General features: G+C 43.7%; 1 protein-coding gene across 2 annotated transcripts in view; it reads right to left on the bottom strand.

Annotated features, from left to right (window-relative positions):
* The window catches only part of FAM114A2 (family with sequence similarity 114 member A2), a 40,136-nt gene that overhangs the window by 3,697 nt on the left and 20,072 nt on the right, over window positions 1–16,367 (bottom strand). For both annotated transcript variants that reach the window (XM_083181732.1, XM_083181733.1), the window contains exons 8-13: window positions 11,918–12,038; window positions 9,424–9,503; window positions 7,519–7,635; window positions 6,132–6,268; window positions 1,511–1,583; window positions 910–963 (exon numbers count right to left, since the gene is read on the bottom strand). In XM_083181732.1, the coding sequence (XP_083037858.1) occupies window positions 910–963; window positions 1,511–1,583; window positions 6,132–6,268; window positions 7,519–7,635; window positions 9,424–9,503; window positions 11,918–12,038 (582 nt within the window). The remainder of the gene's footprint in view (window positions 1–909; window positions 964–1,510; window positions 1,584–6,131; window positions 6,269–7,518; window positions 7,636–9,423; window positions 9,504–11,917; window positions 12,039–16,367) is intronic.

The following is a 16,367-nucleotide window of genomic DNA, read 5'->3' as shown; positions in this document are numbered from 1 at the left end:
ATGAACGTCGGCATTGCCTACAAATCTGAATCAGGATCTAGGTCTTTTGGAAGTAGAATTATTACCCGTATCACATTTAAAGTTAACTGACTGCCCACATGCAGTGGATGAAACCATTTTGTGTGTCCAAGTATTTTTTATCCTATGAAAGAACATCAAATGGACTTTAGGAGTGTGGACAGGTCCGAATGAGGTCATAACATCACATGGTAGTTGTGCAATGCTCCTCTGGGGAATGTTTTGGATGCCCAGGATATCTTTATGGGCTGGGAAATAGGCAGGTGCCTGCTTTGCCTTGTGGAAAATCTGCCCCCGGATTAGAGCACAGTCCTCCCTCCCCTCATGCAATCTACAAGGATAAGTCATCAGTCATTCTTAACCACCCTGCTCACATACACTGGGGCCCTTATTCAGATCTGATCGCAGTACACATTTGTTCTTAAAATGGGCAAAACCATGTGCACTGCAGGTGGGGCAGAAGTAACATGTGCAGAGAGAGTTACATTTGCGTGGGGTGCGTTGAAACTGAAATCTAAATTGCAGTGTAAATATAATGCAGCCAGTATTGACCCTGCACAGAAACAAAATAACTCACCCAAAATCTATCTTTCTCTGCACATGTTACATCTGCCCAACCTGCTGTGCACATGGATTTGACCATTTTGAGAACAAATTTGTACTGCGATCCGATCTTAATAACGGCCTGGATGTAGCCATCGCTATCAGATTAAACATTATTCATGAATATTTAATCTATCAATTCATGAGCAACCAGTGACGGCTGCATGGATATTGGATTGGTTCAACCCTCAAAATGGCTGCCATGTTTATGGCTAGGAAATCCTATATAACACTGATGTCAGGAATAATAAATCCATGATATTATTCACCTAGACAAATGAGACTCACCTCGAGAAATACTCCAGTAATTAAAGGGTTCAGGATGTCCGACTTCTCCGATGCCTGTAAAGAAGGTTCGTATTAGAGAGCTATTATACTGTTTCAATTGGCTTCACCCTTTCCCGGTCTCTGTTCTAAGCGGTCCAACATAACTACATGGAGAATCTACAAATGACTATCCTGATGCTGCACGAGAGGGGCCAGACTAGTAGGTTGTGTATTCGTTTTTCTAATTTTTTATAAAATATTTGATGTTTTAAGTTCTGTGCATACAAAACTGTACCGTAGCTACTGTAGAACACTACCAGTGGGTCCCTCACTGTTATTTGTATCAGTCTGTATATGGACTGGCAGTGGGTTATCTATAATAGGTAGAACAAGTAATGCACTTTGGTGCATATGTATAGCAGCCAATAAGAAGACATTACTGCTAGTGTAAGCCACCATAGAATTACTTTGTGCATCGCTTGTGGGTTTTCTGTATTACAGGCTGCTACTACTGAAGCGTCCTGCATCAACTAAAAAAGGAAACCCATGACTAATAAATAATGAATAGGTAATATTGTCCTTTATGCAATTACTAGACACTGCAGCTCTTCCAGTTACCTACCCCTGCGGATGTCAGGAGTGTGGTCATCTTCTTTGAAAGGTGCGACAGCTCTTTGCACAGTGTGATAGTCATTCTAGAGAGAAAATAAATTCTTGTAAGACAGGAGAACATCAGCATTAAGGGATTTTAAAAGAAGATGCCATCTGGACGTGGATGCCTTTGTAATGGTCACTTTCTACGGAAGGAAAATTGTCTGACACCGAAGCACTCAAATGTCAACATACCAAGAGCATGTATCAACATTGCAAACACAATCGTAGCAACAACTGTCCAAAGAGGACAACAACAAGGGAATGTAGCAACACCTATTAACCCACATTTGGGGCACAGGCGGATGTAGCAGGGGTAGCCTGGACACAAGTGGAAGCTGCTGTCCAGCAAGAAATCTCAATACAGATGGAAGTCTCTTCCTGCACTAAAACTGCCAATGACGGAAATGCTTGTGGTGCGAGTCTCTGATGTTGTGTATAGGTACTGAAACATAGAAACATAGAATTTGACGGCAGATAAGAACCATTTGGCCCATCTAGTCTGCCCCTTTTTTACCCTTCAGGTAAACTCAACCCTTTTTAATCCTTATTTCTTTGTAAGGATATTCATATGCCTATCCCAAGCATGTTTAAATTGTTCTACTGTCTTAGCCTCTACCACCTCTGATGGGAGGCTATTCCACTTATCCACAACCCTTTCTGTGAATACTGGACACCCGATACCTCCAATGGCCTTCCAAGCTTACAAAAACATAGAGAATACCCGCACCCGTTTTATTCTTTTAGCACTAGTGACTTATTTCTCCACTTCAATGAAATTTTCAGGGGATAGTTTCCTTTAATGATTTTTTAATGAGGGAGGTGCTACCCACTACTTCATAATAGACAAACTACACAAAAAAAAAAAAAACACAGCAAGTATAAATGTGGGTGCAAAGTCCAAATTTAATTAATAAAATATAACTTTTAATAATCTTACATAAAATTGGTGAAATATTAAAATATAGTTAATGAAGATCAAAGAAAGAAATAATGAGATTTAAAACATATAAAGACGGCGGCTTCGTGATACTTTCAATTATAGGGGATAAGTTGTCCCTGTGTGCCAACAATGTATCTAAATTATTGTGCAACCGTCTTGTTACATAAAAAGGCTGGATTTATGTTTAGCCTTTAGTTGCAACTAAGTGTCTGAAAAATATTCCCAGACACTTACTTATGTTGCAATTAATGTTTTGACAGTATCCATTACACAATTACAGATCTATACAGTGTAGTTATTCACTTGTGTTAAAAAAAATTATAATTTTTGTTATACTAGACTTTTATTCAGTATTTTATTTATGAGGTATATAAGTGTAATAGGCTGGTCATATGAAAGTATATTTTAGAACTTTATACTCACTGCAGACGCAATATAGATTGTATTTCTTAAGACATAATACAAAATACTGAGCTATTTAAGTGAGACTTGCACTGTCTTAAAGAGATAGAAAGCAAGAATTTATTATCGGCTACAGACATTCGGCTCATTTAAGTAATCTGATGTAAAAAAGTCTAAGAGTATTGACATACATTGTATGGAATAAACTGCCTATTAAAGGAAAATTAGAATCTATATCACTGTTCAGGATTAAAACTGTACAATTATCTTCTCGTCTATCCAAATGGAGTATTAAGTGTGTGAAAAAAGTGTAATTACACTGATTAAATAAATAAAATATTAAGGGATTATAAAAGGCCTTTGTTATACAAGAAAACACCAACATACAATAACACTTATATACCTCATAAATAAAATACTGAATAAAAGTGTAGTATAACAAAAATTAATATTCCTTTGAACACAAGTGAACAGCGGTGTAGCTAGGTGCCATGGTGCCCGGAGCAAGGGCATATTTCGCGCCCCCCCCCCCTCCTCCCGTTAATGAATTGGGGGCGTGGCTAACATGTGTTGGCATGTTACATTTGAAATATATAAGACACTGTAACGGAATCTGCTGTGCTATATAACACACTGTAATGCAATTTACTGCGCTATATAAGACACTGTAATGGAATCTGCTGCGCTATATAAGACACTGTAACGCAATCTGCTGCGCTATATAAGACGCTGTAACGGAATCTGCTGCGATATATAAGACGCTGTAACGGAATCTGCTGCACTATATAATACACTGTAACGCAATTTACTGCGCTATATAAGACACTGTAACGGAATCTGCTGCGCTATATAAGACACTGTAACAGAATCTGCTGCGCTATATAAGACGCTGTAACAGAATCTGCTGCGCTATATAAGACGCTGTAATGGAATCTGATGCACTATATAACACACTGTAACGCAATCTACTGCGCTATATAAGACACTGTAACGGAATCTGCTGCACTATATAACACACTGTAACGCAATCTACTGCGCTATATAAGACACTTTAACAGAATCTGCTGCGCTATATAAGACACTGTAGCGGAATCTGCTGCACTATATAAGACGCTGTAACGGAATCTGCTGCGCTATATAAGACACTGTCACGTAATCTGCTGCGCTATATAAGACGCTGTAACGGAATCTGCTGCGCTATATAAGACACTGTAACGGAATCTGCCGCGCTATATAAGACAATGTAACGGAATCTGCCGCGCTATATAAGAACCTGTAACGGAATCTGCTGCGCTGTATAAGATGCTGTAACGGAATCTGCTGCGCTGTATAAGATGCTGTAACGGAATCTGCTGCGCTATACAAGACGCTGTAACGGAATCTGCTGCGCTATATAAAACGATGTAACGGAATCTGCTGCGCTATATAAGACACTGTAACGGAATCTACCAACACGCATAATGCCCCCCCTTAGTACCACATGCATAATGCCCCCCCATAGTGCCACATGCATAATGCCCCCATAGTGCCAAATGCATAATGCCCCTGTAGTGCTACATACATAATGCCCCCTCAGTATTGCCACATACACATATGCCCCCATAGTGCCACTTACACACATGCACCCATATGCCCCCCTCCCCCGTATTGCCACATGCATAATGTCCCCCCATTGTGCCACATGCATAATGCCCCCATAGCAACACACATAATGCCGCTCGATAGTAGTATACACAGTGGCAGTTGGCAGTGCTGCAGCTTACACTGCATGTCACACAGCCTGGGGCAGAGGAAGAAGAGAGGGGACAGAGTTACCTGGAGTCGGCAGAGGGTGGGACTGAGGTGCTGGGCAGAGGGGGCCTAGCTGCTGTGTGGACAAAGCTGGCAGGTAGTTTCTAGATCACATGCAGGGCCGTGGACGGAGGTGCCGGGCGGAAGAGGGACGGAATGACAGCTGCCGGGCTGATTGGGCGGAGCTTCCACTGCTAGGCAGAGGAAGGACGGAGCTCCCGTCCTCCTGCTGCCGCAGGGGGAAACGTGGGGGACAGAGCTCTGTTTTTATGCTGGGAGCTCGCTGCCGGCTGCTGCAGCACTATACATTGAAAAAAAAACAGCTGCATCCGTGCGAGCGGCAGCGGGCCCCATTAACTCCTCGGGCACCGGCAGTATCATTTGCGGAGGGGGGGGGGGGGGGCGGGCCGGCGGCGCCATTCCACTAATCTGCACCCGGAGCATGAGCTCCAGTGGCTCCGCCCTCCCTACGCCTCTGCAAGTGAATAACTACACTGAATAGATCTGTAATTGTGCAATGGATACTGTCAAAACATTAATTGCAACATAAATAAGTGTCTGGGAATATTTTTCAGACACTTAGTTGCAACTAAAGGCTAAACATAAACCCAGCCTTTTTATGTAACAAGACGGTTGCACGATAATTTAGATTTATACTTACTGTGTTCTTTTTGTGTGTAGTTGGCCTTCCAAGCTTGTTTGTTGAACTAGTTGTGTCACACATATCACGAGAGCACACATGTGACTCGGTAGCGCCGAGCATCTTTTCGTGCAACTTTTTCCACTAAAATGAGTCTTATTTGCAAAGTGATTCAAATATGGTGTTCATTTTAGCATGAATGAATGAATTTAATGGAAAAATTATTATAGTGGAGAGGATACATGCACATTGACAGGATGTCAGCTGTCAAAAGATCAACCCCGCTATCTTGATACAGAGAATCCCAACAAGGTATCTGACCCCCTCCCAATACCCCCATCACCCTAACCCTAATCCTGCCTGATAGTGCCTAACCCGACAACCACAGGCCTAACCCTAAGTCCACCCACTAGTGCCTAACACCTCCTTTCATGGTCTGACCTTAATCTGTCCCACATACTCCCTGATCAAGGATGTTGGCTGCCGGTATTCCGGTGTTGGCATCCTGATCTACTCATTTCACTGACATGGCTAATTAATTAAGGGTTTCAAAAAAAAAAAAAAAAAAAAAATACACACTGGTTCCTCTGATACAAGTAATTTATCCATATTGATTGATGAACTGTCAATCTCTAGCGTTAGATCTGTCCGCACTGGCTCCCTACACAAAATCAGACTTTAGCTAGAGCATACAAGCTCATCATATGCATGGAGTATATTAAACAGCATAAGGGTTCAGCTCAGATGAGGTTGTTGTTAGATCATTGTGTAGAAGGAAATTATAGCAAGAAACACATCACTGTAACAGGCACTTACTGTGACAAGGTCTTTCCCTGAGACACTGCTGGCACCTGCGTGTCTCCGTGCAGAATTAATGTGGCTGTTTTGTGGAACACCTCCATAGCGCAGGCTGTCAGCTCCGCCAGGCTGCGGATGGAAAACTCATGGATATCCTAACACCAGGGAAGAAGAATACACAGTGTATAAAAGGTCAGGAGATGCTTTATAATTATAACCATGACCACCAATACTCCAAGAAAAAAAGTTTTTGATTATATACTCCATATAGGTAAACTAATAGACCATATGAAACATATATTGTATAGAAAACACATACTGTATCAAATATAAACAATTTAAATGCAAGCTGTAATTCATTTTTAGTGGACTTTCTGCATCTGATCATATGACCAGGATGATGATTAGGATTCTCCCAGTCTAGGCTGAGAACGTCGAGCTGCAGTGATGAGGTCTCGCACCACCATGATACCAGCCCATCAGTGCCTGGGAGCTGCACTATTGCCATATGGTTAGAAGCCAGGAACTAGTCCAATTTATGTATCCAACACTTTTGTTATGAAGTGGTGGGGAATGGTGGGGACTAATAAATAACTAGGGGAAAGAAGATGCAGAGTGAAAAACTAGTCTGAAGTACATTCCCAGCCAAATCTAACTCTCTATGCACAGGTTATGTCAGCCCCACCTGCAGTGCACATGGTTTTATCTATTAGCAAACCAAATGCGCTTTGCACCCCCACAGATTGGGAACCACTGCTACAATAGGTTTCTTGCATCTTCCTGCAGCAAGTACTTTAAATATGCAGATGAATTGGTATCCGGCCAATTCACGGTCATGTGTTTAAGTTCACAGTGTAGATATCAGGTGTATTGCAGTAGCTTGCGCAGACTGTGTACTCAAATTGTTGTGGAGGCATTCACAAGGCTGCTGCACCTCATTGTTGTACACCAACCAGGACCTAAGAAGAAACTTTCCTGAACAGGTGGGAGGTTGGATACATTTAAAAAAAGGGTTAAACAAATTTCTAGCAGGAACAGGATACAGGGTTAGAACCATAAATCAGAAGGTTCTATAGTGTTCTCCTTAGTAAATAGGATAACAGTTTTGGGTCATCAGGGATCCTGGCTTATATTAGATTGGTATTAATCTTATCCAGGTCACTTACACCGCAGCAGATCTTATAGGTTGAACTTGACGGGCTTATGTCTTTTTTCAACCTCAAGAACTATATTACTATGTTATTTGGGCATTCCTAAGGCTCTGGTACATCCCTTGTTATTGCACCTGCCCAGATCTTACGCAAAGTGGAAGAGTTGCATTGAGTGCTACTTGAGGGCAGATTTGATAATAGTTTTGTTTACTTGAATTTATTTACTAGGACAAATGCTGGCAGTCACATCTTACCTCTACAGTGGCTTTCTTCTGTCTGCTCTCATCTTGTGCTTCAGTCTTATCCTCCTCTCCTTCCACTTTCTCCTCTTCCTCTACTTTAGTCATCCAGCTATAAGTGGCTTTCTGTGCCTGAATCAAGCGAGGTCAGAAAGTGAAGTTAATTAGATGTGGACATAAGTCAAGCTGTAACCTCAGAAATCTATTTCGGTTATGTGATAGATGCCAGTTACCAGGGAGTAGCAGGAGGAGGCAATGCACAAATGGGGACCTATTACACTGGGGGTGGTGGAGGATGCCACTGGGAGAGGGGGTGGGAAGGGATGCTAATGGTGAACAAGTGCCAATGGTGATGTGACAAACCCGAGTCATATTTAGTATTTTCAATAAAATACACATATATTATTAAATGATTTCATTTAAATAATAATAAAAAAAAAAAAGGGCCTGTTAGGAAACTACAATTTATACCAGATCCTTTGAACACCAGGAGGGTCTTCCGCCTACAACAGCATTATTTTGTTTCCTTTGTGTATTACGTACACACCGGTACTAAGGATGTCACCAGGTCTTAAACCTTAAGCAGTAGGGGCTAAAATAATTGACAGAAGATGGCTAGATATTGTTGTAGTAGTATTCAAGCTTCAGTAACATGGCAAGGACACAGTTGACTGAAGTACTAATGTAAGGCACTAGGAATATTTAGGACACTGGAACCTGTAGTTTGAAGGATTGTATGCAGTATGTTAGTGTGGACTAATGATTTGAGTAGTACAAATCTAAAAAAGCAGCACAAAATGTAGGTACTGGAAACATTCAAGATGAGGACTGAATGCACATATCTGTACCACAGCATAGAATGCAGTACTAGAAATGGTTAAATACAATGGTTTCTGCTGTTAACAATAGATATCCATATCAAGGGACATATACACAGACACTAATTACTATAGTAGCAGTTGTAATAAAGTATGAATCACAGTTCACAATCACATTTTAAAATATATACCCGGATACACAATCATTTGAAAGTATGAATCACAGTTCACAATCACATTTTAAAATATATACCCGGATACACAATCATTTGAAAAAAAAAAAAAAAACTATGAAATCAGAAGTTATGGGTTGTTTAATTTACAAATTAATTAACAATTTTTAAAAGCTTTCTAGAGTGACGAACACTTAAAAATTAGGCGGTAAGGATCGAAAATCAGTAAATGGCTTCTTAAAGACACAGCAGTACATTTATTAAGATGGGGGCTCTATTGAAGATGGGATGTGGCCCACAGCAACCAATCATATTCTACTTTATTAATTTAGACCCTTCTAGAACAGGGGTGGGCAATAAGTGGCCCTCCAGCTGTTGATGAACTACACATCCCAGCATGCCTTGCATCATTTTAAGATTAGCCAAATAGCAAAACGAAGGCAAAGCATGCTGAGGTGTGAAGTACAGAGTTAGAAATTAAGCACGAATCGCTCTGTGTGTATGGCCCCTGTCGATGGATATGTGTGGTCCCTCACTTCGTTATCGCCCGCAGAGATAGATAGTGCATGCCCTGTCTATCCTGCAAGATTTGGGGGTTTTGCCTATAAACAATAGGCAAAACCCTGCTCAGTACACATAGCTTGTGTGCCGGGATGTGTGCTGAGCAATCTGTGCTTAGCATGTCACTCAGCATGCAGGCTGGCATCGCCCCGTGTGTACGGGGCTTAAGTTCTTTTATGTTCACCAAAACAGGCTGGCTATGGCTTTGTCACAATATGAGTGGTTCTTGACAGCATTCTTAACCAATAGAAACAGTATAAACAGCTTTGCTGAACCTCCAATTCGTAATAAGGCTCTAATACAACAATTCCTTTCACAAAGGCACTGGATAACCCAGCTTCCTGCCATCAGACTGGTAGCATACTCACATTCGTCAGTTTATCAGGCCTCACAGATATTTGTAACTCCTGAAACAGAGCAGATACCTCCTGAAGGAAATCGTCATCACCTGAGGAGACAGACAGAAAGGGGTAATTTTGGGCCTGGCCCCAAACCTCCGCCACACAAAATCACACAATTCTACTTCCCAGCGGCTACAGGGTCTGATTCATTCCTGTAAGTAAAACAACAAATCAAGCAACTGGGAAATCCACATTGCATTGCAGGTGGGGAGGATGTAACACATGCACAGAGAGTTTGGGTGCGGTGTTTCTAAACAAATCTTAATGGTAGCATAAAATAAAGCGGATATTTTGTGCTAAATGCAAAAGCAGGCAGTATTTACACTGTCCAGAAACATAGTTGTTGCTTTTTTATTCCTTTACTTACAAACATGAATGAGGCCCACTAATACTGAAGACATAATAATCACAGCCTGCATACGCAGTCATGCAGTTATCAGGTTTAGATCCTGGTAACAGTTGAGCAGAATCATTAATGACTATTGGCAGGGTGGATTAGAGCAGGGCGCAGCCATCAGGGGGAGACTACAGGGACTACAGTCCTGGGCCTAGATAGAAAGGGGGCCCAGAACTGCAGTCTATCAAGTATAATTTATCATAAACAAAGTTCACATTTCCCATGAAAAAATGTAAAGTTTGAGTAGTGTGGTGAATGCTGTGGACACACATCAGGGGTTTGAGAAGGGGAACCTTTGCCTATTTTCTGTGTTCTGAGCCCCACAATTCCTGATGGCAGTCCTGGATTGGGCGCAGCGCTATGCAAAGCCATCCACAAAGCAGCTCATCTGCTGGTTAAACAAGCAGAAGAGTGGCTTTCCTGGCGATGATGCGGGAGCGCGTATCACCACTCCGTCACTCATCACCGGACCGTGCACCCTGGGCGGTTTTGAGCTGAAAGACGCTCAAAAAAGAAGTTTGAGCGCCTTTCAGCTCAAAATTGCCCAGTGTGTATAGGTCTTAAGTTGATGCAAACATACAGTACAATAAAGAGAAGGATATATTATGTGTGTGTATGTGGCTATAATCAAAAAGATAAATTTGTATAACAGAGTTGTAACTTGTGTGTTAGTGTGTTGTGTATTTTATGTAATGTATTTTATGTGTTATTAAAGCATATAAAATGGGTGTGCTTTAAAGTATGCTGGGTGCAGACCAGCAGGAGATAATCACAGTTCGGCATCTACTGTACATGCAAATTTTGTAGTAGCTGCATTTTAAGCCTTCAGGGTGCAATGTGACCAATGATCTTCAAGAACACACAAACCACACACAAACCAATAAAGTGAATAGAAGAAGCTGCGGTAATAGAAAAAACAGTGACAAGTGACAACTGTCCCCAAATCCAACTAAGCAGAAAAAAACTCTCTGTGATTCATTAGCAGATAAGGAACCTCATGCATCCTCAACCAGGTTCCTGAGCCTCGTCTTTTGACAGAAAGGTGAAGAGTTACAGAACTGCAGATTTTTTTTTCTCTAGCAGTGGCTGTATTTGTGCAAGGAAAAGTCCTGTGGAAATAAACTGTAACCATTCACCCACCATGTTCTTACGGGTGTGGTACAGGGGTCCCGACAGTCATTAGCCCGACGTCGGGATCCCGACTGGCCGGACCAGACAGCATGGCGAGCGCAACAAAGCCCCCTGCGCACGCCACGCCTATTCTATTCTCCCTCTATGGGGGTTGTGGACCCCCACGAGGGAAAATAGCCGACGGCCGTCGGGAACCCGGCTGTCTGTATTTTGACAGTCGGGATCCCGACGTCGGGTAAATGCCTGTCGGGATCCCGACTGTCGGAACCCCGTCCGGCACCCGCTCTTACATCAATAACCCTAAAATCTTCCGAAGAGAAGCTGTGGCATATTCAGACATGCTGGGGTCCATGGAATAGGGGGATAATATAGGAAAACTGAAACAAGAGATGATCACTTCGAACACATCTGTAGCAGGCTCATGTAATCTCTTCACCCAGTGCTACACTAATCCCAATGCAAAGCCTCTCTGCCAGTCACAAGGTCATAGTCACTGGGGCCAAGGAAACGGATTTTCTAGATCTGTTTACAGAGAATGTAGGCCAACATCAAGGGATTTCCTTTTAAATGTCATTTACACCCAACAGGATATTCTTTTTGTATCTTCAATGAAGAACATATTTGTGCTTCGAACAACGTTATCAAAATATAAATTAGACTTTTTTACAATGATTTTTAGTTAAATATACTTTACAAGTTTAGAAAAAACAATGCATAATATATAAACTTTTTGGATCCTACTCTGCAATATTCTTAAAAGTGTGCAGTACATTCATTTAGCCAGCAGATGTCACTGTGCTAATTAGAGCTCACAGAAAGCATATCCTTGCTGGTTAAACCTCTCCATGTACAGTAGTGTGGACAAGAACGCGGTCAGGAAGTAATTCCACTACATATGTAACCATTGCTATAAATATAAAGATGAAACGTTACCCTTCTCCACCTCTTCCTCATCATCAAACTCTTCCAACGAGAAGACTTCCTTCAGGGATTCCAAATCTAATTTGAGTTCTGCCAGTTCCTCCCCTGAGAGTGCGCCGAGAATGGACCTCACCTGTGGGTGTGTGAAAAAGATGGCATTTGTTAGGGCATTATGCTGAAATGCAGTGTTCATTTTAGCACCCTGCACTTTTGAAAAACCTGTGCGGTTCTATTTTCTGGGATGCAGTTGATTTTCCGGCGGTCGGGATCCCGGCGGTCGGAATCCCGACACTGGAATCCCGACCGCCGAAATCCCGAAACTCTCTCCCTCCGTGGGTGTCCACGACACCCATAGAGGGAGAATAAAATAGCGTGCCGAGCGTAGCGAGGCACCGGGCCCGCTGCGTGGCGAGCGCAGCGAGCCCGCAAGGGGGGGCGATCCATGTCCCCCCCTTGTCGGGATTTCGGCGGTCGGGATTCCGACCGCCAGGATCCCGACCGCCGGGAAATCGTATCGGATCCCTATTTTCTGTTTCGGCGCTTAAAGCAGTCTGGTGTGTATTTCAGAGCTAAAATACAGACCAGAGTGTGCTAGAAGCTCCAACATGGCTGCATAGTACTTCTGGCATGCCTAGTCACACCCACACAGTTGGCTGCGATATTTTCCAACGTCAAAATATCTGCTAAAAATGCCAGCGTCGCTCACAGCAACTGTTCTTTTAGCCAAGTCAATAAATTAAAGTTTAGTTAAATATTGCATCCAAAAAAAAAAGAAGAGTTGCTGTGAGCGATGCTGGCATTTTTTTTTTTTTTTTTTGAAACAATTTTATTGAGCAAATACAGTGATAAACAGGCTATACAGACCAGCTGTTTTTACAAGCTCTCGAGATGTCGTGTATCACAATTTGCCAAGTTTTCTGTATTTAACTTAGAAAGAAGAAGAGGGGGGGGGCGTGGTGAGAGGAGGGATGAGGAGAAAGATAGACAGTAGGGAAAAGAGTGGGAGGGGGGGGGGATTGATGGCCTTCATTAACCTAGATCAAACGGGGGTGGTACGTCTTGCTGTGAGAGCCACGGGTCCCACACCTTATGGAAGGACTTAAGTGAGTGGCGCAGAATTGCAGTAATGTATTCCATTTTATAGACATACCACACCCGCGTGAGAATTGCCTGTAATGGAGCTGGGGTAGGTTTTTTCCAATCGGCCGCAATTTGGCACGTCATCGCCGAGGATATGTGCCTTAGTAACTTGTGTTGGTGTTGGGTAAGCCCAGGGGGTTTCAACGGGAGGAGGAAGTATCTGGGATCTCTGGGCACCGAAACTCCTAGCAAACCTGTGAGTAAGTCTATTACTTCTCCCCAGATGTTCAAGATATGGGGGCAAGTCCACCAAATGTGGAGGAAATCACCTTCAGAAGGGCAACCCCTCCAACACCTGTCAGATACCTCGGGGAATATCTTATGCAGCCTAGAGGGGACATAGTACCAGCGGTATAGCAATTTATATGTATTTTCCTTTATTTTGACACAAATGGAACTAGACGCGGCATTATCGCGTATTTCTTCCCAGTCTTCCTCATCCAGAGAAAGACCTATGTCACGCTCCCACGCCTTTTCATGAGAAGTCCGGGATGAGTCTGCAAGGGGGTCTAGTAGTGAGTATAGTGCCGAGATTAGACCTTTAGATGAGTCACGTCTCCAACAAATATGTTCAGCGGAGGTTAGGGGCCTAGCCATTAGCGTAGATACCGCTTTGGAGTGGAAGTGGCGAATCTGGAGAAAACGGAAAAAATCTATGTTGGGAATTGACGTGCCATCTCTGACTTCGGAGAACTGGGGGAAGGATGCTTTGTCCGATATATCGTTTAAATAATAAATGCCCTCTTTGAGCCAGCTGGACAAGGAGGAGCATCCCATGCCCGGGGGGAACGCGGGGTTATGGAATAAAGGTATCAATGGAGAGGGAGGCGGGGCTAGGTTGTATAATTTATTCAGTCTGTCCCAGACCGCCAAAGCACGTGACACCACCGGGTTCGACACTGTAGTGCGTGGACGTTTAGCTCTAGGTAGCCACAGCAGTGAAGACAGAGTATTCAAGCCCAGGTCTCCCGTTTCTATGTTCACCCAGACTTTACTTGCACCCCAGGGGTTGCACCATTGAACGATCTGGGACAACTGTGATGCGTAATAGTATCTCTTGAAATCGGGTATCCCCAGGCCACCCCGGCCTGAGGGCCTCTGCAGTAGTTTTAGTCTAATACGGGGGCGTTTCTTGTCCCATATGAATTGGGATGACTGGTGTTGTAGGAACTTAAAAACATAAATTGGGACATATATGGGCAAGGTCTGAAAAAGGTACAACAGGCGTGGGAGAATATTCATTTTAACAGAGTGTATTCTGCCTATCCAGGAGATTAAGTGGGAGGACCAAGTGGAGAGGTCTGATTTAATCCTGTCTAACAGTCTCGGGAAGTTGGCTTGAAAGAGTTGGTGGTGATGATGTGTTAAATAGATGCCTAAATATTTAACTTTTTTCCCATTCCAATTACAGGGCAGCATATTCATCAACTCAGTTTTAAGGGGTCCGGGTACATGGAAGTCGAGGACTTCGGTTTTCCCCACATTTATTTTATAATCGGAAAGGTGGGAGTATTGTTGGATCTCTGATAGTAAATGGGGGATAGAGCTCGCTGGACTGGCGAGGGTCAAGAGCACATCATCCGCATAAAGTGCTATTTTATGCTCCGCGGAGCCTACCTTAATGCCCTGGATAGACGTGTTATTGCGTATCCTCGCCGCCAAAGGCTCCATGACCAAAGCAAAGACTAATGGAGAGAGGGGGCAGCCCTGGCGGGTGCCATTGGTTATATTAAAGGGGTCTGACTTTGCCCCATTTACAACAACCCGGGCGGAAGGAGTGCGATATAGGGCCTTAATCCCCTCTAAGAAGGGTCCAGAGATACCCATCCTTTCCAACACTGCAAAGGCAAAAGACCACGATATGCGATCGAATGCCTTCTCCGCATCTAATGCCAGGAGCAAGGCCGGGTTTTTCCGCTTCTGAATTATATGGATAAGGTCAATCGCTCGCCTTGTGTTGTCCGACGCCTGGCGCCCAGGAATAAATCCCACCTGGTCCGGATGGACAAGGGTTTGAAGCAGAGGGGCCAGACGTCCGGCAAGAATTTTTGCGTAAATCTTCAGGTCGATGTTCAAAAGTGAAATCGGCCTGTAATTTGCGCAATTGGTCGGGTCTCTGCCCTCTTTCGGGATCACCACTATATCCGCCAGGGCTGTCTCGGGGGGGAAAGAAGCACCCTCCAGTATGTTGTTAAACAGAACCACTAAGTGGGGGGCTAATTCTTTTGCAAAGCGCTTATAATAAATGGCTGAAAACCCGTCAGGGCCCGGTGCTGCTGACGAACGCATTGACCTGATTGCCGCTACCACCTCTTCTTCTGTGATCTTTACGTTTAGGGTGGCCAGTTGGGCCTCCGGGAGGATCGGGAGGGGGATATCTGCAAGGTAGGAGATCGTTTCTTCGCTAACAGAAGCGGGCGGGACGGGGAGATTTTTTAAATTGTATAAGGAATTATAGAAATGTTGGAATTCCCTGGCTATTTCTATCGGATCAAACGTGCAGGATCCTAAAGTTGGAGAGTGTATTTTTTCAACCAGCCTAGAGGCCTGCTGCCTTCTAAGTTTGTTGGCTAGTAGGGTGTCAGCCTTGTCTGCTTTGTCATAAAAGCGTTGCCCAAGCTTTAGAAGGATTTTGGCTGCCCGATGAGCTAGCAGAGTATTCAGCTGGCCCCTGATCTTTTCAATTTGGGATAGCAGGCTAGAGGTAGGTGCGCTTTTATGATGCTCCAGTAGGGTAGCTAGCTTTGCTTCTAACTCCTGTATCTGGGAGGCCCATTTTTTCCGGACCGAGGCCACCCTAGATATAAGGACGCCCCTAATTGTTGCTTTATGAGCCTCCCAGACAATGCCAGGAGATGTGTCGGTTGTGGGATTCTCCTTAAAATAATTAGTGATGGCAGCTTTAACCTCCTTCAAAGAGGAGGGGTGGTCCAGGATGGAGTTGTCTAACCTCCATCTTCTGGCGCTGGGTGGCCGATCATAGAGATCAAGGTCCATGGTGGTCCCGGCGTGGTCTGTCCAGGGGAATGGAGTAATGCCCGCTCCCTTAACGTGTGAAGTGAGGGTGGAGGAGATGAGTAACATATCGATTCTGGAGTATTGTTGGTGAGGGGCCGAAAAATGGGTATAATCTCTCGAGTGTGGATATTTCAGACGCCAAGAATCACATATTCCATAATGTTTCATGGCGGCTATAAGGGTGCGTGTGGCTCTGGGGGTATCTGTTGTGCGTGGGAGGGGGGCCAAGGGGGATTTGTCTAACATCGGATCTATAACTGTGTTAAAGTCCCCGCCTATGATGATGTGTCCCTGCGCCACCTTG

Source organism: Crinia signifera, chromosome 4 (assembly GCF_055691185.1).
Source record: "Crinia signifera chromosome 4, ASM5569118v1, whole genome shotgun sequence".
Classification (NCBI taxonomy): domain Eukaryota; kingdom Metazoa; phylum Chordata; class Amphibia; order Anura; family Myobatrachidae; genus Crinia; species Crinia signifera.
The sequence above is the reverse complement of the archived record's forward strand: the minus strand, read 5'-3'. Positions and strand labels throughout refer to the sequence as shown.